Source organism: Zonotrichia albicollis, chromosome 8 (genome assembly GCF_047830755.1).
Source record: "Zonotrichia albicollis isolate bZonAlb1 chromosome 8, bZonAlb1.hap1, whole genome shotgun sequence".
Taxonomy (NCBI): Eukaryota; Metazoa; Chordata; class Aves; order Passeriformes; family Passerellidae; genus Zonotrichia; species Zonotrichia albicollis.
The window spans coordinates 28279266-28302610 of NC_133826.1; the positions used below are offsets into that span (position 1 = coordinate 28279266).

The 23345-nt window shown below is 53.1% G+C and overlaps 1 protein-coding gene across 12 annotated transcripts in view; it reads left to right on the forward strand.

Moving 5' to 3' along the window:
* CACNA1E (calcium voltage-gated channel subunit alpha1 E) overlaps positions 1 to 23345 on the forward strand; it is a 147124-nt gene that overhangs the window by 49363 nt on the left and 74416 nt on the right. For all 12 annotated transcript variants that reach the window (XR_012581441.1, XM_074546404.1, XM_074546407.1 and 9 more), the window contains 5 exons: positions 5449 to 5555; positions 5979 to 6118; positions 18087 to 18190; positions 19357 to 19509; positions 20187 to 20368. Coding sequence is in view for 11 of the 12 variants with exons in the window: in XM_074546404.1 (XP_074402505.1) it covers positions 5449 to 5555; positions 5979 to 6118; positions 18087 to 18190; positions 19357 to 19509; positions 20187 to 20368 (686 nt within the window). In the remaining variant the exon portion in view is untranslated. The remainder of the gene's footprint in view (positions 1 to 5448; positions 5556 to 5978; positions 6119 to 18086; positions 18191 to 19356; positions 19510 to 20186; positions 20369 to 23345) is intronic.

Below are 23345 nucleotides of genomic sequence, written 5' to 3' on the forward strand. Positions count from 1 at the left end.
GTTCCTCACTGGAAACCTCCACTGGAGCTGCTCTTTTAAACCTGGTCCTGCCCAAACTGTGGTGTAGCTGCTGCTTTGGCTGTAGGGAACATCTCCTTCTCTTCTCCTTGGGAAACGCAGCCTTGTCCTCCTGCCTGCTCTCCTCCTGCTGATGGCCAGGCCTTTCACCCTGATTTCATTTGTTTGGCTGCCTGGAAGGCTCCAATTCAGTTAGGATACGAGATGGGCTGCAGCTCATCTATATCTGCTCCGTTCCTCATCCGCTTAATCACATTTGACCTGGATAAGATCCCTCTCCCGCCCCAGGAAGGCCAGATGACATTGTGTGGCTCTGGCTGTGTCCCCAAGGACAGCATCTGCCTGCAGCCTGTCCACTGCACCTACCCCCAGTGTGGCAGGGGAAGAGGATGCCCATGTTCCCTGTGCTGAGGGATTTCATCTATTTCATCCCCGATCTGGTGTTGGGCTGGTCTGGAGCGGCTGGAGTGCCCTCAGAGCATCATCAGGGGGGTTTTGCTCCGTGGGAAGCACACCCATGAGTGGCTGAGCTGTTTTGCTGTCCCTGTGACATGGTGCTGCCTGGGCACAACCCCCCTGGCCAAGCATCTCCTCCACCTTGGCTTTTCCCCGGCCAAAATTCCAGCAGGTCTCGCCTTCCCAAGGGAAGAGCCTGCGCCATGTCGTGCCATCCTTGGGCAGCTCCATCCTTACCCTCCTCAAGAACATTTCCCCCCTCCCCCTGCTCCCAGGCTGTTTTCTGTGCCCTCCATTCATCAGATTTTAGAAGGGTTTTTTTTTGGGAGGGGCGAGTAGGTGTAATGGCAGGTCCATCTTTTTGACAGCCAGGGAGAGCGAGGCTGCCTGTCAGATGGTGAATTTAAACAGAGGCAGCTGTTGTCATGGTGATGCCAAGTTGCATCCTGTTGCTGTGGCAACCAAAGTTAAAAAACTGATGTTAAGGCAGGAAAATCACATGATGTGGTCCTTTTTTGTTTTAAAAAAAAAAAAAAAAAGAAGGGAGGAGGAGAGGAGAGAGATTTGATTTCCAGGGTGAGGTGGGGGAGAAGGAGACGCTTCTCCATGGAGCTGTTTGCACGTGGCAGGCAGGCATCCCACATCTTGCATCCCTACGGGAGGGAGGGAGGGAAAGGCAGCAGTGTGGGCAGCTCTGCCCCGTTGGACTCCTGGCTGTCACTGCCTTGGCTTTAACCCTTGGTGGAAACCACACCACTGCATTCTGGAGCTGTAAAAGCTGGGACTGCAGAGAGGGAGTGTCTCCTGTGTCCCTGCAGTGGGATTGAGGCAGGCTGGGTGCTCCAGGACACAAGCGCAAGCCAAATTCACTCCCCTGAGCCTCTGTGCAGCAGGCACACAGCAGCTGGCCTGTGGGTTGCAGTTCCAAGTGGGAGGATTTGGGGTCTGGATGTTGCTTTCTGTGGCAGGACACAGGGATGGAGAGCCAGGAGGGGCCACAGCTCTGTGGACAGTGTTATCAGTGGAGGGAAATCCCTTGTGTCCTCAGGGACAAGCCAGGGAGGTGCTGTGGGGATGGGGAATCCCAGAGTTGAATTAGGGCCACTCGCAGACTTTGCTCTACTTGGCACTTTGGTTTTTTTCTTGGAAACCAAAAACCTCCCTTGCCCAGGGAGGCTGTGGACTCCCTGGAATTGTTGAAGCTCTCATGGGATGGGAATCTGAGCAGCCTGGTCTGGTGGAAGGTGTCCCTGCCTGTGTCAGGGGGTTGGAATGAGATGACTTTAATGCCCTTCTCAACCCAAACAATTCCATGATTCTGTGAAAACAGCCTTGGAGAGAAGGTGCTGTCTTTCCTGCTGGGCTGTGGAGTTAAGGGGAGGAGGATTGGGGCATTCTAAGGGTGGATGCTGAAGGTGTGGATCTGTGGTCCTGTCTGTGTGGGACAGGCAGCAGTGCTGGGACTGGGACCAGCAAGATGAAGCCCACAGGTGTAGGAACTTTTTCTCATTGGCATCTTGGGGGAAGAGAGAGCCCCGGGAGGTGTGAGGAGAGGTGGGAAATAGAGACATGACTTTCTAGGAGGTGTTGGAACCTGGATGATGCAGGCACGGACAGGGCTTAAGTTGCTCCTGCTCTTTTGGTGGCACTGGAAAGTAGAATTCCCCAAGGCCTCATAAACCCAGCACCATAAACCCCTTCAGGGCCTGGAGCTGGGCTCATTCCCTGCCTTACCCAGGTGGGTGCTCTGGTTTGAGCTTGTGGCTGGGGAGGAAGGTCACAGCTGCAAGATCTTCCTGGCAGACCCACCAAGGAGCTCCAGCCGCAGGCATGGGGTTATCCCTCCTCCGGGTGGCCTGGGGGGTTCCCCCATGGCCTGGGGTCACTGTCCCTGCCTCAGAGGCATCCTGAGGGAAGCGTGGAGCTGCAGGTGTGGTGTGCACAGGGATCAGCCCAGTTGCTAAGGAAACAAGTCAACGGTGCAGGGGAGAGAGCATTGGGTAAAGGAGATAAATCAATAAGAAAACCTATTTTTATCGGCTCCCTAATGATCCTCCAGGAGCAGCCAGACGGAAGAGGAGGAGGAGGAGGCTGGAGGGAGATGGGCTCTCATTACTTGGCCTGGAGGGAGGAGAGGGCTACTCTGCATTTTGGGTGGCTGAGAGGTTTTGTAATTACTCATCCGATGGCGGAGAAAACAAAGCACTGATGGAGGGTTGTCTAGTGGCCCTGACTGGGAGGATGCTTGCTTGGCAGAAGTAAAGAGTGGGTATAAAACATCCCTCAGTTCAGCCAGATGTTCCTGCTGTCCCTTGGGAGGTACTTTTCCTCTTGGAACTCAAAAGCCTGTCACAGCTGGAGCTAGGGGGGCTGGTTTCCATGGGACTGATGTCTCACACAGCTCTGGATGTGAGAAACTGGATTTCTCCAGTTTCTCCTGGAGAAACTGGGCCACTGGGGTTTGGGGAGTCACTTTTGGCAGTGCTGAGATCGGTGCTTTGGGGTGCAATTGCCCTTTTAGGCTTGGCCAGGTTGGACAGGGCTCTGAGCACCCTGGCCTAGTGGGGGGCATCCCTGTCCATGGCAGGTGGGAATGAGATGGTTTTCAATGTCCCTTCCAGCTCATTCTTTGACTTAGTGGTATCTGTTCACACACTTGCTGGAGGTGCAGCAGGAGCCTGGGGTGTGACAGATGTGCACTGTCCACCTGCTGTCAGCCAGATGTTGTGGCCAGGTGGTCCTGAGCCCCCCACACCCTTCTAAGCAGGGCTCCCACGCTGCTGCAGTTGGGTTTTTCCCTCTCCCACGGGAGCAGCGCGGGATGCTGGGGCGGACAGACGGACGGACGCTCCCGCGCTGCTCCCACACTTCTCCTCATCTAGGCAAATGTGCCTGGTGCCTGGGGAGCTGCTGCCCCGCCCCACTAACACGCTGTTTGTCTCTCCAGCCGGTGCTAATTGCTCGCAGACTTTCAGGAAAATGATACAGAAAGGTCCCAAATAGGCTGGTGGCGCCGGGCCAGTGCCGCGGTGGATGGAGCGGGGTGGGATGCAGGGAGAGGGCTCTGCTGGAGCCTTGCAGGGAAATATTCACTTGTGCTGAGCCTCAGAGGAGAACTTTTGGAGTCTGGCCCCCCTCCCCAAGCACAGGGACCTGCTCCTGCTCCGTGCTGGGCTGGCTCTGCAGCCTCTCTCTTTCGTAGCAATCATTAATTTCACCAAGCGGCTTTTTAAATGCCTTGGATATCTCTTTCCTGGCTCTTCTTCTTGCCTGGGTTAAACACATCCCAGCTCCCACGGGCTCTCCCTGGCTGCCTCTCCTGGCCATCTCTCTGGGGATGTTTCTGTGCCCATCCCTGCTCCTGCATTGCCAGCATGCCCAGCATCACTGGGGCTGGGTCACTCCATGCTTTGGGCTGGGATCACTCCATGCTTTCCCTTTTGCCGTGCTCATGGCTGGCACTGAGGTGTCTTCTCTTGCCCGTGGGCTTAGGGCCACTGCTTGAAAGCATTTCGCTGTAGTTAGTGGCCAAAAGATGAGGTTGGAAAAGAAAATCACCCCTTTTCCCAGAGCTGTTGGACACCTCCTTGCCTGAAACGCGTCAGCCTGAGGGTGTTGTGTGTGGAGAAGCTTTGGTGTGGTGGGGAAGGGCTTGGCCAGCTTGGGATGGTGGAGTGTGGATGATTCCTTCATCCCAGGTGGGATCACATCCCCTTTGCACAGGGTAAGGTGGCAATCCTCTCCCTGGTGCCAGTGGTGACAGTAATAGAGCTGTTTTGGCAAGGAGGGAGCAGAACCAGGGGTGCATCGCTCCGCGTTCAGTTTTTGAGGAAAACAGGGCTTTTATTGTGGAGAATTGGGAAAGATGGATGGGAAGTTGGAAAGATATGGCCACCCTGTCATTTGGAAGTGCTTTTTTTGCCTAGCTTGGCCCCGGGCCAGGCAGGAGAGAGCTCCGTGTCCCTGCCTCCATCCCATGAATCAAAAGGCAGGAGGAAGCTGACTTTGGGGTGTTTTCCTGGGCATCAGCCTGCCCTTTCCTTCCTCAGCTCCTCAGACACCAGCTCCTGCTGCCACTGCTCAGGGTGGCTCCTGGAGAAGGGCTGTACAGGACATAGATGTGGGTGTAGGATTTGGGATTGCTCATAAGGGTCCTAGACGTGGATGTAGGATTTAGGATTGCTCATAAGGGTCCAACTGGGTCCCACTGTCAAGGTGCTGCTGCCCCTTGGGGTCTTGCTGGGGTGTGTCTGAGCTGGGATATCTGCACAGGGAGTTTCCACCCTGCTCAGATGCAGGTGCCATCAGAGCTGTGAATGCTCAGCCAAGTGCTCTGCAGCTCCCAGTGCCACCTGGGCTCATGCTGCTGCCCACAGGGTGCTTGGCAAGGGCACAGGGTGGGCTGATCCAGGTCAGAGCCCCAGGACCTCCAAGGGATGCTCCATCCCATGGGGGTGTTCAGGACAAGGGCTGCCCATGCCTTGTGACACCTCCCCTTTCTGAGCCCCATCTCCTGCTGATGGGTGGTGGAAAAGAGATGGAAAAAGGGACATGCCAGCCCTGGCATGCAAGGGAGAGCTCCCCCTGACCCTGCCAAAGACCATGCCAAACCTTCTTCCAGGCAAAGCCCAGCCTGGTTGTCCTGCTCCAAACCTTGTGTGCACCTTCTGGGCTCCTTGCAAAAGCAGCATCTCTCCCATGTTGGGAGACAAACAAACTCCACTTGTTGGGAGTTTTCATCCCAGCAAAGGTGTCCTGTGAGCCTGGGGAGGAGGAGATGAGGCCCAGCAGGTCTGCAGGGAGGAAGGTCCTGGGGGGCTCTCGCCCCTCTCATTTCCAAACACCACCGAGGTGGGCTTCACATGGATGTTCCTGTGGGGAAAGCAGCTCCAGTGGCTGGGCAGGTGAAACCAAGGGTGGGCTGGAGGGTTGGGGGTGTCACCCAGCACTTCTGTGCTCCTTAACTGCCCTGCACTCCCTTCGAGTACATGATCCTGGCCACCATCATTGCCAACTGCATCGTGCTGGCGCTGGAGCAGCACCTCCCCGAGGATGACAAGACACCCATGTCACGGAGATTAGTGAGTACCCCGTGTCCATCCCTCCCTGCTGGGCTGGGGGCTGGCCCAAGGGCACCCACACAACCCTACCAGGCAATTGCTTCTGATTTTGGGGTGGCCAGACAGGAGGTTTCCTCTGGGAATAGCTCCTCCAGCCTGCCCGGGGCTGGTGTAGCATATTCCTTCTGCATGGAAAGGGTTCAGGAAGGTTTAAGCCCCTTTAAAAAATGGGTAAGGGGGGACTGGGCACCCTGAGCATGTCATAGCCACCCTCTGTTTATTCCTGAGGTTGCTGCTGGCTGAGAAAGGGCTGGGAAAGCTCCCAGAGGAGATGGTGGGTCTGCGGAAGGTGGGATGGGACACGAGTTGGGTCAATGCAAAATGCCTGCTGCTGTGTTTTCTCAGTCTGCCCCTCTCACTGGCTCCCTGATTTCACCCTGGCAGGAGAAGACAGAGCCCTACTTCATTGGGATTTTCTGCTTCGAGGCTGGGATTAAGATCGTGGCCCTGGGGTTCGTGTTCCACAAGGGCTCGTACCTGCGCAACGGCTGGAACGTCATGGACTTCATCGTGGTCCTCAGTGGGTGAGTGCTGCTGGGGGCCCTGCTGGGCTGGCCTGGGCTTGGGGGCCTGTCCTGGTGAGGACACAAGCTCCAGGTCATGGGGAGGGCCCCTGGTTTGCTGTTGTCAGCGGTGTTTTGTTGTCCTGATGAGGGAGGGGAGGATGTGCTGGAGGTGCTATGCTGGCTTTGCTGTGGGTGCTGATGGTGGGACAAGCTGTAGGGCTGGCTCTGAGGCCACCATGTCCAGCTTTCCTCACTTGGTGACGGCCTGTCACCCACCTGAATACAAGGCAAGGTGGTGGCATGACCTGATGAGCAGCTGGATGTCATCTGGGAGAGATTCTGGTCAAACCCTCCATGGGGAGGGGGGAAACCTCTTTTCCTCTTGCCTTCCCAAGCACTTTCCAGGCTTTCCTTGGCGCTGGAGGTTTGGGAATGAGGTCTGGGCAGGGTCACACTCCCAGGTGGGGCCACTCACCATGCCAGCATGCAGGAGTGGTGCTGCTGGGGGTGGCAGCACACACGTGTGCTGCTTGTGTCACTGGTGGTGCCACCTGCCAGGGACATGGCCCAGATCTGAATCCTGCTTGCCATGTGCTGGGCTGTCCTGGTGACACAGAAACAGGCAGGGACATTTGGGCTTGTGTTAGCCAGCACTGGAAGTCAGCTTGAGCAGAAGCCCAGCCAGGGTGACCCCTGGGCCCCTCTCTGTGTGCAGGGCAGGTGGTGCCTGGATTGTGGGTGTTTCTTTTTGACATCACACTCAGAGGAGCTGGTTTGATGTGTACAAACATCTGTTTGTACAAACAGATGGAGCCTGGGGGTCTGAGTGCTCTGTGAGCTTTGCTGTGTGCAGAGCAGCTGCAGGGCTGGCTGGGAAACTGAGGCAAGGTGACCAGGGGGTCTCTGCAGAGCTTCCTGCTGCACAGTCCTGACTCTTGGTGGCACCATGTGGGATGTGACACCCGGCTGGGTGTTTGGAGGAGGAGGGGGAATGCAGAGTCTGCTTCTGCTGGGGTGTGGTGGTGGGTGCTGCTTGTCTGTGGTGGTGGGACTGAGCCCCAGAGGAGGCTTCAGGAGAGCAAGGCTGGGGACATTCTGACTCCCTTGGTGCTGTGGGGACCTGGATGGCCGTGCTGGGTAGTGGGACCATGTCAGCTGGGAATGGAGGGTGTGCTGGTGGGTGTCTGACGGGCAGCGAGCAGGCGGCCTGTGGGAGGTGCAGCCCTCGCATGGGAGGGTGCTGCTCTCCCACATCTGCAGAGTGACTCATGGAGATTGTTCTGTGGCTCCTGGGCTGGGCAAAGGGGCTCACATCCCTAGGGACAGGTGCTCACACCTCTGGGGACAGCATGGGACACACTTTGGTGGCAGCGAGAGGGGCTTTTGGCCTTGGAAATTCCCATCACCTGCATCCTGACCTGGGCATCCTTTGGGGCAGCCCTGGGCTGGGAGGAGGCTTCACCAGGGCCCTGTTCCTGCTCTGCCCACAGCTCTGGGCTGGCTGCTGTGCCCAGCAGGTGCTGAGTCAGCGCTCAGCAATCACTCACTGGCAGAGCCTCGCCAGCTCCTCTCACTGCTGGGCCGAGCCAGGCCCTGTGCCAGGGAATCAACTGCCCATCAAGGGCTGCCAGCACCGTGCTGCCCACCCTAACAGAAGGGGCCTGTGTCCTCCCCAGCACTGCCAGTCATGGGGTGCAGCTCCCCAGTGTCTGCTTCCCCACCATTATACCCACCCTGTATCCTGGTGTTGGCTCAGCAGAGTGGAACACAAGGGATGCCCCTTCACCTGCTGGCTTTGCCCCAGCACTGTTGGGGCAAATTCTATCAAATCTTGGAGGGTGGAGGAGGCAACCCATGGATTTTCACCCTGGGCTGGCTTTGGGGTCACTGGGATCAGCTGCAGCTCCTTCTCACTGTCCATCTCCTGCCTCTACGGTGCTGCCAAATCTGCTGCTCCTCAGCTCTGTGCCTCCCATGCAGGAAATTCTCAGCCTGTTTAATCCTCTGAATTATTGGCAAATTCCTGCAGCAAATAATCCTTGGCTGGCAAATGCCTTGCAAACAGCTTGTGGGAGAAGGTTTGCACTTGGCGGCTCGCTCTGTGTCGGTTGCGTAAGGCGGGCGGGTGGCGCAGCCTCGGGAGCACCTCTGCGGCTCCAACTTGGGGAATATCAAAGTGTCTGGATGGAGACTGAGGAGATCTGGTGGTCGTGGGGGTCGTGTTGTGGCTTACTGAAAGGTTGTGGCGGTGGTGGAGGGGGTGTTGTGATCAGAAGTGCAGGGTGGTGCTTGCCTCAAGGTGTGCTTATGGGTTTGGATGCTGGTGCATCCAGAGAAAACATCCAGGTGAGCAGGACCCACTCCAGGATCTGACCCAGAGGGAGCCAGTGTCACACGCACTGGCTCTCGTCCCTCCAGTTGTGACTCAGGGTGTTACTGCTCCTTTCTGGAATTATTTTTTGCCATGTATCTGATGGGAGAGGTCCTTAGTTCAGGTGGAATTATTTTTTGCTATGTATCTGATGCAGGTCCTTAATGCAGGTGGAATAATTTTTTCCATGTGTCTGGTGGGAGAGGTCCTTCATGCAGGTGGCATCATTTTTTGGCATGTGTCTGATGGCAGAGGTCCTTAATGCAGGTGGAATCATTTTTTGCTGTGTATTTGATGGGAGAAGTCCTTAATGCAGGTGGAATCATTTTTTGGTGGAATCATTTTTTGCTGTGTATCTGATGGGAGAGGTCCATGGCGCAGGTGGCATCATGGTCACAGAACCATGCTGGGATTTCTGTGAGCAGTGGGATTTTCTTCACCCTCTCCCTGCTGGAAATAAGCCCAATGAGGGATTTCTCCCATGAGTGGCCTCCTGGGACCTTGTGCAGGAGTGGATGGCACTGACTAGAGTTCAACTGGTGTTTGCTTCTGCTGTCAATAAATCTTTTTCTTTTTTTTCCATCTCAGTGGAAATCAACACCCACCTAAAACTCCCTGATGCTAAAGCTTCCACTGGGGAACTAATAGTCACATTTGTAAACCTGTTCTCTTTGTAACCTGTGGTTTCCAAATCATCATTGCTGCCTGAAAAAACAGCCTGTTCTCCTCCAGCTAAAAATAATTTTATATGAAAGTGTGCATAAAATATCTTTACTCGTTCTGAGGCAGAACCAGTGAGGGGAACATCTGCATTTCCCCTGGGATTTGGGGATGCTCACCATGTCTCTGTGAGAACCAGAGCCAGCTGGGTGCTGAGGCTGGATTTGGGACCTGCTTGATGCAGTGTGACCTGGACCAAAAGGGATAATGGCTCAGAAATGGTCAGAAAGGGCAGGGGAAGGTTGGTGACCTCTTAATTGGTGGTTCTGAGAAAGTGAGGCTGAAAAAGCCACTAGTAACTGGAGCATGAGCTCCCTGTGTGCCGTTGGGAATAGAGCACAAGGACCCTACAGCTGCCTGCTTTGTCCTGCCCCCTACTAGATGGAACAGGAAGGGTTAAACTCCCTCTGCAAATATCCAGGTGGGTGTGTGCTTCACACACTCCAGTGCCTAAGCGTTATCAAAGCACCATTGGCTTTTCTTTTTTTTTTTTTTTTTATTATAGCAGCAATACAATAACACGTGAGAGGTGAAGGGGTGGGGGAACGCTGCTCACAATGGGTGAAAAAAATCCAAACCTGAATCAAAAGGCCCTTGTGAAGTTGTTCTGCTCAGGAGCTGGGGAAGCAGCTGCTGTAAGAGCTGGATAAAAACCCCAGGGTCACTAAAAGGAAGCTCTGCTGTCAGGGTTTTTGGGAGGGTTTAACAACCCTCTACACCTGGGTGCCTTTTGTGAAGCCCTTGGGCACGGTGGTTTTCATTAAAGGCTTTTGTGGGGTGGAGCGTGGCCAAGGGAAAGCAGGAGTGAAGGATTGCTGGCACTGCCTGCCATGGCCTCAGCAAAGCCAGAGCAGAAATCCTGGCTCTCCCAGTCCTGTCCCGAAGGCCAGGCAGCAGCAGCTGTGAGCCTGGTGTCTCTCTCTGAGGTCCCAGGGAATTCCTGTGCATGCTTGTGCATGCCTGATTTCCTGCTGTGCCTGGTGGGAAGCAGGATGGAAGCATTCCAAGGCTGCAAGGTGAGCCCAGGGATGGGAGGGCAGCTTGGCTTTTCTGCTGGTTCTGATGCTGCCTGGGTTTTGAGATGACTGCCCTGGAAAGTTCCCTTTTCATGGTTCCCCCTGAGCTCCCCTGTGAGAGAGGCCGGGATGTTTTGCCCTCAGGGATCTAGTGCACCTCACACAACCCCAGTTCTGTTGCTTTGGATGCTCTTTTCAGTCTTGAAGTTGCAGAGATGGAAGGGGCATCCTTGACCAGGTGCTGGCAGCAGCTGCATCAGGGAGCATTGAGGTGCTGCATGCCCTGGTGATTTGTTTTGGGGTGCTGGCCCCACAGGTGTGGGAGCACACCTGGGCTGGGAACAGGCTCTTCCACAGCCCCACACCTGCATTTCCCTGACCCAGGGAGTGGATAAGAGGTTTGGAGAACTTGGGGGAGTGGATAAGAGCTTTGGAGAACAAGTGTGGAATCAGGGCACAAGTGCAGCATCCTGATGTGGTTGTCCTGCTGGAGCCTGAGCCCCTGCAAGGAGTGCTGTGCTTTAGGGATAAACCAGCAAAGAGACACCCCCAGGCCCAACCCCAGCAACACTTTGATCACACCAGACAAGATTTTCCCCCCAACTCTTTCCTTTTTATTTCATGAATGTTGGAAGTATCCAACCTAATGCCTGCCCCCCTTTCCCAGCTCTTTCCTTTCAGGACAATTAGTAAAATGTTGGGTCTTTGGTTTGGATGAATAATTAATCTCCCAACTTGGTGAATGATTTATGTGCCATATGCCATGGCCCTGGGAGCAGCACCTTGCACAAAGGGCAGCACAGCTTCCCTGGCTGGGTCAGGGGACAGGCTGGGGAGGAGGGAAAACCTTCCCCTTGCTGTGATGCCTTGTGAAGACTGACCTGGAACAGAGGCTAGACAGAGCTGAAGAATAAAGTAGGGATTTATTAAGAGGCTTCCATAGATCCACTTTGGGCAGCGCAAACCAAAATGGCCACAAAATGGACAACAAGTCACGGGGTGTTATGCTTTTATAAGTTTTGGTCTATTAGCATATTGGAATTAAAGGTTTAATTACGGCTTTAGTCCATGAAGTCCCATTTGTCTTGTTTGTCTCTCTTCAGTCCACATTATTTATGCTCTTGGGGCTGAGATTTGGATCATTTGTCCTTGGTGCCCAGCTGGAGCAGGAATTGTTTTGTCTCCTTGCTCTGTGTAGAGAGCTCATCATATGAAGCCCAAACTCACACACTAAAGCAGCCCAGAGTCTGAAATACATAAAAGCTCATACCTGAGGCACCACCTGGGCAGGCAGAGCTGTGGCTGTGGCTCTGGCTCTGGGGGAGCCTGGCACCCCCTTTTCCCAGCGCAACATCCGTCCCTTGTGCCGCTCACGCGATCGTGGCTCCATCCTCCCCACCCCGCTGGTTCCCTGAAGCTGCAGAGTGAGTCAGCCCCTCCCACGTGGCTGCTGGTCCCCGGGGGCACTGCCTCCCCTGCCAGCACCCCTGAGCTCCCCAGGGGCTCCTGCTGCACCCCGGCACCCTGGCAAAGCTCCTGCTCTGGGACATGCCCTCATTGTCCTTCTTGGCACTGCCATGTGCCTTCCTCTGGGAGATGGGGTGGGGGGCATGGCCTGAGGAAAGGGGGTTGTTCCCTCCTCATCCTCGGTCAGAAGGTGGGTGCACACAGATGGGTGCTCTGGGGTCTCCTCCCCCTCCTTTGGCACAAGCCCTGCTGTGATCAGTCCATTCTCTGTTTCTCTGTGGGGCCAGCTCTCCTGTCTGCTCTCAGTGGCTTTAGCTTTCCACCAGGTCCCGTGTGTGCAAATGCAGTTTTATCAGCATCCTCTCACCCTGCCAAATCCTCTGTCTGCTGAGGGGCAGTGTGAGGATGGAGCAAGGAGGGAGATGTGGGGTTTGGCCAACCCACGGGGTCCAGGACAGGGGATGCTCCCTCATGCCCCAAATCCTGGGGGCTTCTCTGGGAAGGAGTGGCCTTTGGGGATGATTTCAACCCCCAGATCAAAGGCTGGTAAAGGCAGATTTTGTCCTTCAGCCTCATCCTATTGTTCAGGGAGGGGCAGAAGCAGGAGCTGTGCAGCAGCTCAATCCACCTGGGTCACAGCCCCGAAACCTAGAAAGAGCAGGAGAAGGTGGTGGAGGCTTTGACGCTGCTCTGAACTATGCCGAGGGCGGGACTTGGCCCTGCTGTCCCTGTCCCTTGGTGTCCCCAAGGCTGTGCTCTGCTGTGGCATCCTCAGAGCAGGTGACCTGACCCCGCTGGCCCTGCCTCAAGCCAGGTTGGCATCCAAGAATCATGAGAACATCCTGCTGCACATAATGCTGCCTGCAGAGAGGGCAGGGATGGATTCACCCCATTGATTCACCCCAAACAGGGCAGGAATGGGGTGAGCTCATCAGGTAACTCACTTTCTGTGAGCTGTTTGACCAGTGTATTAATTATGAAGTAGTCTCCCTCCTAGAGTCAGGTGGCAGTGCAAGCCTTCAGGGGCCTTTCCACTTAATTATAAATATTAATTTGCATGCCAGCCAGCACCCTGCCTGCCCCAGATTTTGGGCTGAGATTAGTCTGTCTCAGCCTATGCCTCTCTCCACCCTTTGCTGGGACAGTTTGTGTGAGTTTCAGCAGTGCTCCCTGAGGGGAATGCTTGAAGGGGGCTCACTTTGGGGTCAGGGGGGGTGAATTGAGGGTCTGATAATTTGGGGTTCAGCCTTTGCTGGGAGTTTCTGATGTGAAGCTCTTTGCAGCGTGGCCTGAGCTGTGTGTGTTGTTCCTTAGGGCTGAGAGCTGTGGATGGGATGGGATGATGATGATGATGGGGATGGGATGGGATGATTATCGGAATGGGGATGGGATGATGATGAGGATGGGATAAGGGTGGGGATGATGATGAGGATGGGATAAGGGTGGGGTTGGGATATGATGGGGTGGGATGATGATGGGACGGGATGGGATGGGAATAGGGATGGGATGAGTTGGAATGCGATGGGATGATGATGGGGATGGGATGGGATGCGATGATGACGGGGATGGGAGCCCAGCAATGCACAGGCACAGAGCCATTGGCTGCTGCAGAGTGGGATAGTGCCCAAATTCAGTGTTGGCTTTGTGTGGGCAGCATTGTCAAGCATCGCTTGTTCTTTATTCTTCACAGTCCCAAAGAGCAGGGAATCCTTTAAAATGAGATGATTCTTGGGGCTTTTTTCCTTCTTTTGACCCCTGGGGGAAGAGATCTAAAGGTGCACGTCCTCAGCTGGAGGGGAGGGCGCGTTCCCTGCTCAGATGGGGGCTGATCCTGGCTCTGCCCAGCCCCAGAGCCCATGGGTGTGGTGGCCCCAGCGGGAGCTCGCCCTCCTCCCCAGAGCCTCCAAATAAATAAAATCAAATCATCATCCTGGTTGCAAACATAAAGCAATGGATTATTATTTTTTTTTCCTCTCCTGAAAGAGTGTTTTTGTCTGCTGGTGATTGCTCACTATTCAATTATACTTTGGGGGATTAGCATATATTTCCCATCCTGCCTCCTCTCTCATTTGCATCCTTCCAAAAGCTCCTCTCTGCTCTTTTCTCCACCTGAAGTCTCTCTTCCCCCTTTCCTCAGAAGTAAAACTAACCCCTTTGCCTGGGTGACCTATAAAAACGCCTTCACTCCTTTTTTTTCCCCTTCTTTTTTTCCTCCAGTACATATGATGAAAAGCATGAGATCATTGGGATTTTTATAGCCTAAATCTGGCAGCTTTTTTCAAATAACTTGGATGGTGAGATATAATTTTAGTTTGGGTCCTTGCCTAAAAATAAAGAATAATTATTAGCACATCAGACGTGAATATTGTAAGTGATCGAAAAGGGTTTAAATTGTTCTACAGATACCAGGGCTCCTGCCCTGTGGCAGCACAAAGGTCTGTCACAGCCTGAGTTTCATCTTGGGAGCTGTGAGAAACCTTAATTCAGAAAGCTCTGGCTGATAGGGTTTATAAAAAAAATTAAATTATTAATAAAAACCATGGCTAGAGTGTTAATAAACAATTGCCAGGTGAGATATGCTGAAGTCCAAAGCACCAAGGTGTGTTTGGAGCATTGGATTTATAGTCAGCAGTGCTGCCTGTGCCTACCAGCAAAGCCTGGCTATCCAGGAGAGGGATATGTGTAGCCTCCAGCCACAGAAGGGCTTGGGAAAAGCATCCAGCAGCCAGGCTGGTGTGCTTGGAAGCTTGGTTTGCTTTTCCCAGACACTTTATTAGGTGTGAGGGTGATGTCGGGCTGCTCAGAGGCTCTGGCCTGGCTGGGATCAGAGTGCTCTCTGTCCTGGCTGCCTGCAGGAGGATGTGCAGGCACCTGTGTCACACCTGGGTCAGCTTTTTGTCACCACCCGGGTGACAGCTCCAAGTGCCACTGCCTCGGTCTGGTGATCTGTCCAGACCTCCTTCCCAAAGCACTCGTGATGTCCCCTGTCCCCCGGAGAGGACAAGGAGCATGTCACCTTGCCTGTCACAGAGGAGTCCCATTCTTAGCAGCTAATTTAGAGCGCGGGGAAGGAGTGCCCTGGAATCACCCGAGCCTTGCCTGGAGGCTCAGCCAGGCTCCGGAGCCCTTCACACAAATCTGGGTTAGCTGAGGACTTTGCAGCCAGGTGCTGCTCCTGCCCCGGCGGCTGGAGGGCTCCACCTCTGTTGGTGTCACCAATATCGTGGATGAGATGTGCCTTGGCTTGTCTAGCCCTTGGTGCTGAACCAAACAGTGGCAGCTGTGTGGTGTTTCACCCCACAGACACTTTTGGCCTAGTGGATGTTGGTGTTTCACCCCACAGACACTTTTGGCTGGCTGGGTGTGTGGTGTTTCACCCCACAGACACTTTTGGCCTAGTGGATGTAGGTGTTTCACCCCACAGACACTTTTGGCCTAGTGGATGTAGGTGTTTCACCCCATAGACACTTTTGGCTGGCTGGGTGTGTGGAGTTTCACCCCACAGACACTTTTGGCTGGCTGGGTGCTGCAGCTGGGCTCTTGGAGGCAGCTCCAGGCCTGCAGGAGCTCTGGTGGTGCTGGGATGGAGCTTCCCCCCATAACAGGGTCTGCTCCTCAGGTTTCCCTCTGTGTAGAAGCTTTAAGGTGATGGTGAAGGAAAGGAGTCGGTTCTGATGGAGGGTTTGGATCCAGAGCTTTATTCCTGGCCCACAGGCCTCTGAATGCAGCACCAGCTCCAACAGAACTCCCTGACCCCATGATTGCTGTTCCTTTAACCCTGGGGAGAGGGGCAAGGAAGGGGTAGGGAGCCACCAAGCAGGTCCAAGGGACAAAGGACACCTGGATGGTCCAATGTCCAGGGCTTGAGGGCACCTTTTGAATCTGCCAATCACTAAATGCCCTTCTGTAATTCCAGGATTGACAGACAGTGCTGGGAGGGGTCAGGATGGGGAAAAGAGGGGTGATTGACATACCTGGGAGGGAATCTTCAGGAGAGAAACCCAGGGTTTTGGGGTAAACCATGAAATCACATTGCAACACACCCCCATCTGTGTGGCATCAGGGCTCTGTGATGAGGGGAGAGAGCTGCCCATCCCAGTGCTGCTCTGCTACAGGAGCTGGACTGGGCTGGAGCCTGCATCCTGCCCAGGAGCATCTCTGGCCTCCTGGAGCTCCTCAGCTGCTGTGGAATGTTTGAAGGAGCTGGGGTTGTTTGGCCTGGAGAAGAGGAGGCTCAGAGGTGACCTTATTGCTCTCTACAAATTCCTGAAGCGAGGTTGCAGACAGCTGGGGTTGGTCTCTTTCTCCAGGCAGCACTGACAGAACCAGAGGACACAGTCTCAAGCTAGGGAAGGTGTAGGTTGGATATTAGGAAAAAGTTTTTCTCAGAAAGAATAATGAAGCACTGGAATGCTCTTCCCAGGGAGGTAGTAGAATCACCATCTCTGGATGTGTTTAAAAAAAGACTGGACATGGCAGATGGTGCTATGGTCTAGTTGAGGTGTTAGTGCATAGGTTGGACTCAGTGATCTTGGAGGTCTCTTCTAACATCATCATTCTGTGATTCTGGGATTCTGTGATTCTGGGATTCTGTGATTCTGTCCTGGCTGGAGTCAGCGCTGGGGCTGCTCCTGCCCCTTTGGGAGGCTGGTGCCACACCAGGGGCTGGGACACAAGGAGCAAAAGCTGAAGGAAGGTTTCCAGCATGATGTTGGCAGAGTGTGTCCCCTGTGTTGGCATTTTGGGGAGCACTGGGGTACCCTGCTCTCGCTGGCAGGGTGGGTGAAGGGTGGGAAGTGATGGGGCTTTTTTCCCTCCCTCGTGCTGCTGAGTGGCCGTGCTTTATCATATTTATTGATTTTGATCTTACAACCAATTTAGCAGCACAGCTCTCCCCAGGCTCTGGCTGCTCCTGACTTAATTAAGTCCCTTTCCTGCTCTCCTGTCAGTGCTGTGGGCAGCAGGGGCTGGGCACAGGCTGGGGCATGGAGACTGAGTGCGCAGAGGAAAAGTGCCAGCAAGGGTAAAAGATCCCTGTAAATATCAGGGATAAGCAGTGTGATAGTGAGTTGTGGGTGATGCATCCCACTGCAGTGGGGCAGGGAGGAAGAGGAGGCTGGGGAAAGGAGCTGAAACAACCCGGTTTGCAGATGTGAGAGCTGCCAGGGTATCCTAGGAAACCCAGCCGCCTTTCTGGAGGGACAGGTTGGTACCTGCTGTACCTCAGGGAGAGGGTGAGAGAAAGAGTGCTAATTGCTCAGCACGCCAGAGAGCTGCTCTGGCCTGTAATTAGATGAATTAGTGGAACAATGACCCAATTTCCCTCGGTTTTTGGATTGCTGCAAACAAGCCTGAGGTTGCTGCCTCCCTCTGTCCCGTTCTCCTCCCCATCCCCTCCTCTCCCACCCCTTCTCTGCTCCTCTCCCAGCCCCTAGGGACCAGGCCTGGATGGGAGAGGATTCTGCCAGCATCCCTGAGGTGCAGCATCCCTCAGCATCCCAGAGCAGGTGCAGGAGCCCTGAGTGTTTCCATTGCTGCACTCAGTGTGCACCAGCTTCCCTCCCTGCCCCAATTTGTTTTCCAGAGATGGGCTTGGGAAAAGAAAAAAAAATCTTTGTGTTTTAAAAGAAAACCTCTGGAGTCCTTCCTGGGCCTGCTGGTTGCCTTCCAAGGTCATCAAACTTTCATTACTATAGATTTTGGAATGTGTGCGAGGTTCTGGGCTCCTTCTCAGCAATCCCAGAGGTGGGACTCTGAGGAAGCTCCATGCGTGGAAAAAGCCAGGGCAGCTGATGGCTGGAGGTGCTGCCACAGGAGCACGGAGGGGAGGGACTCACAGCCCTGAGCTGCTGCTCCTGGCCCATATGCCACCTTCCTGGGAGGGATCCTGCACAATCCTTGAGACCCTAGATGGGATCTGTGGGTGAGGTGGGGCTGTCCCCAGACATCCTGGGGTGTGGGGGGCACTTATAGGGAGCTACTGGGGCTGAGGGGTCCCTCTGTGCCTTTGTCTGGTCATAGCTGCCCATGAATTTGGGTTTGAGCATCAAATTCCTTTGGGAGGAATTGAATCTCTGTATCTTCCCAGGGACATGGCTTGAGACACTTCATGGCTTCCCCAGCTGGTTCAGGAAAAGATTTCCTTGGAGAAAAGTGGGAAAACTTATTTATTTAACAGGCACAAGCACAAAAATTGAACAATATTACACAATAAAACCTCTTGGTGCTCCCAAGAGATGACAAACTCAGCAAGTCCCTTTGGTGGGCTGTCACCTGGCTTGCTCAGCCAGGAGAGCATGGCACTCTCAATCTCAGGCTCGTGCCTTCCCACTGGCCTGGTTTGACAACATGGCACTGAAGTGGCCAAGAGCTTTCCGTGGGCTAACTCTGCTCTGTCTCTGTGTGCCCACAGCATCCTCGCCACGGCCGGGACGCACTTCAACACCCACGTGGACCTGCGGACGCTGCGGGCCGTGCGCGTGCTCCGGCCGCTGAAGCTCGTCTCAGGCATTCCCAGTAAGTTGGATCCTCCTGATTTTCTCCCTGGGGGTCTGCATCCATCCTTCATGGCCCTGGGGGGAGAGGGGTCCTTGTGCCACCTTGTCCTGATGCCTTGTGAAGGCTGACCTAGACCAGAGGCTGGACAGAGCTAAAGTATAAAGTAGGGATTTATTAAAGGCCTCAATGGATCCACCTTAGGCAGCGCAAGAGCCCAGCCAGGGCTACACCCAAGATGAACCAAAATGGTCACAAAAAATGGACCACTGGCCATGAGATCTCACACTTCCTTAAGTTCTGCTCCATTTGCATATTGGAGTTAATTGTTCAATTCCAGCTTTAGCCCATGCAGTCCCATCCTGCTTGTTTTTCTCTCTTCAGCCCACGTTGTTTGTGCTCTTGGGCCTGAGATTTGGATCATTTGTCCTTGGTCCCCAGCTAGAGAAGGAATTGTTTTGTCTCCCTGCTCTGTGCACAGAGCTCACCATCCCCTAATTTGAAGCCCAGACCCACACACCAAAGCAGCCCAGAATCTGGAAAATATAAAAGCTCAAACCTGAGGCATCAATCCCACCTTTCCATCTAGTGGGAACTCAAAGGTGGCAGCACTTGGTATCCCTGGGTGGCACTGTCCCCTGCAGAGCCCTCTGGCAGCTCCTCTTTCCTGGCCAGAAGACAGTGGGTGGATCCTTTCAGGACTGGGGTTTGTTCAGAGGAGATTTCTTGGTTTGTTTTTTTTTTGTTTTGTTTTCCTTTTTGTTGCAAGATTTCATCTGTTGGCACAGGGTTAAATAAAGAAACTACATTGCTGCTGGCACAGTGCTCCTGTCCCTCCTGCCCTGGGCACTGGCAGGGCTGGATCCATGCCCTGGGGGCAACAATGGGGACAGATATGCACGAGCCATGTTCCACCAAGTCCAGGTGGGGCAAGGACAGGCTGGACATTGGAGTGGGGGCCAGAAACAACCTCTGTAGCTTGGCTTTCCCTCCCCTGCAATGGTGCTTTCCTCCAGGATCCTCCTGCCCAGAGGGCTCCTCCAGGCTGTGCTGGCCTTCAGCATCTCTCTATTAGCTGTCCATCCTCTCTGCTCCCCATGTTCCCCCTGCCAGATTTGGGATGGATGAGTCCCTGGAAGGGTGTTAGCACTGCTGCTCTGAGCTGTGCCCTTTCTCTCCTCTCCCAGGCTTGCAGATTGTCCTGAAATCCATCATGAAGGCCATGGTGCCTCTCCTGCAGATCGGCCTGCTGCTCTTTTTTGCCATCCTCATGTTTGCCATCATCGGCCTGGAGTTCTACAGCGGGAAGCTGCACCGAGCCTGCTACACAAACAATTCAGGTGGGGACAAGGACTGGGCACCTGTTGTGTTTGTGGGGTGTCCTCGTGGCAGAAGGGAATGATAAATCTGACTCCATGTCCTCAGAAGGCTAATTTATATTAAGATACTATTAAATTTATTTATTTATTTAAGATACTATATCATATTAAAGATACTATACTATAGTTTTATAATATAATATTTAAGTATATTACAATATTTGAGTATATTATAATATTTTAGTATATTATAGTATTTAAGATACTATATTATATTAAAGAATACTAAACTGACCTATACCAAAGAATAGAGAAAGGATAGTTACAGAAGGCTAAAAAAGATAATGATGAAAACTCCTGACTCCTTCCAGAGTCTCAACACAGCTTGGCCCTGATTGGCCAATAAGTCCAAACAATTCACATGAAACCATTGAAGTAATGAACCCCAAGACCATAAACAATCTCCAACCACATTCCAAAGCAACAAGACACAGGAGAAGCAAATGAGATAAGAACTGTTTTCCTTTTTCTCTGAGGCTTCTTAGCTTCCCAGGAGAAAAACCCTGGGTGAAGGGATTTTTCAAAAAATGTGAATGTGAGAATGTGACAGGCACCTCTCCACATCCCACGAGTGGGAAAAGATCTGGATGAGCTGTCCCTCACCTCTGCCTCCTTTGACTCTCTGCTGTGTGCTGCAGGTGAACTAGAGGAGCTGGACCCTCCCCATCCCTGTGGGGTGCAGGGTTGCCCCCCGGGCTATGAGTGCCGGGAGTGGATTGGTCCCAACGACGGGATCACGCAGTTCGACAACATCCTCTTTGCTGTGCTGACCGTCTTCCAGTGCATCACCATGGAAGGGTGGACCACAGTCCTGTACAATGTGAGTACTGCTGCTCTGGGGGGGCAGCTGGAGGCTCTTTCTGTGTGCTGGAAGCTCAGAAGATTCAGGATTTCCTTTGTGATGGAAGTGGGGTTAATCTTTCCAGGGTCTGGGTGTGTTCCTTGCCTCCAGGCAAAGGGAGCTCTAAGGGCCTGGTCCTTATCTCTGACTCATTTCTGAGAGCAAAACCTCCTGGGCATGTCCTGCAGTGATCCTCCTGCTTGAAGGCTGAGCTGGATGGAGGCTGTTTCTGTGAGCTGGAAGTTCACAAGATCCAGAATTTCCTTTGTGATGGAACTGGGGATAATCATTCCAGAGTTTGGGTGTGTTCCTTGCCTCCAGGCAAAGGGAGCTCTAAGGGCCTGGTCCCTATCTCTGACAAGGAAATGGTGTTAATCTTTCCAGAATTTGAGTGTGTTCCTTGTCTCCAGGAAAAGGGAGCTCTAAGGGCCTGATTCCCATCTCTGTCTTGTTTCTGAGAGCAAAACTTCATGGGCATGTCCTGTAGTGATCCTTCTGCTTGAAGGCTGAGCTGGATGGAGGCTCTTTCTGTGCGTTGCATGCTTAGAAGATCCAGAATTTCCTTCGTGATGGAAATGGGGTTAATGTTTTCAGAGTCTGGGTGTGTTCGATGTGTGTTCCTTGTGTCCAGGCCAAGGGAGCTCTGAGGGCCTGGGCCAAGGGAGCTCTGAGGGCCTGGTCCCCATCTCTGACCCATTTCAGAGAGCAAAATCTCATGGGCATGTCCTGCAGTGATCCTCCTGCTTGAAGGCTGAGCTGGAGGCTGTTTCTGTGTGCTGGATGCTCAGAACATCCAGAGTTTCCTTTGTGATGGAAATGGGGTTAATCTTTCTAGAATTTGGGTGGGTTTCATTGCTTCCAGGCAAAAGGAGCTCTAAGGGCCTGGTCCTCATCTCTGACGTGGAAATGGGGTAAATCTTTCCAGAATTTGAGTGTGTTCCTTGTCTCCAGGCAAAGGGAGCTCTAAGGGCCTGGTGCTTATCTGGTGGCCTGGGAAAGCCTCAGAGCTGTTCTCAGACCCCTTCTCTGGGGCAGGGCCAGAATTTCAGCCTCCATCAGGGAGCTGGGATCTTTGTGCTGATGGAGCAGGGACTGCCTGAGCTGAGTTCTTGTGGTTTGCAGCTGCTGATGCCCAAACCCTTGGGGTGCCCAGAGAGCAGCTTGAGGGCAAAGCTGGATAAAAAGCTCCAGGAGATCCCAGAGTGCCATTTTGCCGTGGGACACTGGCCATACAAGCATGCTGGAGTTTGTGGGGTAGAAGGAACCGTGCCTGTTCTGTTCCCAGCCTCATTTCAGCTGCAATTTTGGTGTCACTGCACTGGTAATGTTTTTATACCCTGGTTCCCATAAATCCTGGGGATTTGCAGAGTGGCACTGCTCTACAGGAGGCAAATTGATGGGGTGTGGTGGGGAAGGTGCTGCAGGAGGGACTCTGGCACTGGCGGAAATGCTGGTTTTGAACCCCAGGCTGTCAGCATTGGGGTCCCTTTCTTGCTGAGTCTGTCCCAGGGTCCCTCTGGGGTGCAGGATGGCTTGTGTGGACAGATGGATTGTGAAACCAAGACTGGAGTAGAAAGGGGAGAGTTCATTGCAAAGGCTTGAACTTTCCACAAGGATTTGGTTTTCCTCTTCCTGAAGGAGACAGCAGTGGCAGGATCTTGCTGTGTCAGTGGGGAAATTAAGCAGGATTGAACCACCTGAGAGTTCAGATCAAAAAACCAAAAAACTTCAATCTTGTGTCTGTTTTTGGTGTGTCAGTGGGATTAGAGACTCACCCACAGCACCTGTAGTCCAAGTATAATTGAATACATATATATATATATACACCACTCAATATACTCAATTTATATATAAAAATAAATATATTATATATATTTTATATATAATATATCTTATATCAGGAGGCCCCTATATAAAAGTATATTTTATATATATACATACATACATATATATATATATATATAAAATATATAATATATGTAAAATAGGGATTTACTACCTAGCGGCTAAACTGGGGGCTCTCTGGGACCTCTGTGGGCATCCAAATCATCTTCCCAGCCCAATCAGCAAAGCTGGGCAGAGGTGCTCTGTCACCAATGTCACTGTCACACTCTGTCACCACATTCCCAACAGCCAGGACCATAAATAAGGTGCCTCCCATCCCTGTTCCTGTGCAAAGAACCAGATGTTAGTGCCCAGTTATGGGAAGGAGCAGGGATCTTCCTTGGCTTTTAATTGAATGAGAGTTTGTGGCCTTGGTGGCATTAAATGCTGCTGATTCACCTCGGGGGGTGGCCAGAGCTGGAGTTCCCAGCACTGCTGGGCTGCACCTCCCATCCTCCCCAGGAATTTTCCAGGGGCCTCATGGTGCAAAGATTGGGGGTGCTTGGTCCTTTTGCTGTTTAGAGACCGAAAAATGGATTTTTGCTTTTTTTTTTTTTTTTTAATGGGAAGATGAGGGATGCAGTTCCTGGGGGATGCAGGAGGAGGAGGTGGCCAGAGCTGGAGTTCCCAGCACCGCTGGGCTGCACCTCCTGCCCTCCCCAGGGACTCTCAGGGGCCCTCATGCTGCACAGGTTGAGGGTGCTCAGTCGTTTTGCTGCTTGGACACAGAAAAATGGATTTTTGTAATTTTTTTTTAATAAGAAGATGAGGGATGCAGTCCCAGGGGGATGCAGGAGGAGGGCTTAGAAACCACAGGGGTGCTCTGCCATCACCTTCATCACTTGGGGCAGCAAGGCAGAGCAGGCTCCTGCTGCTAACCATGCCCCAGGTTTGGGGGGCTCCATTTTCCCACTGGGATAAAGCAATGGGGGGCTGTGTCCTTGAGGATTAACGCTGCAGGGGAGAGGGAGATGGTAGGAAAACCACTTTAGCAATCTCTCAAAGAAATTGCTTACTCTAAAATTCCTCTGTGTGACTGTTATCATGATTTTAAGATCTGTTTTTCCACCAT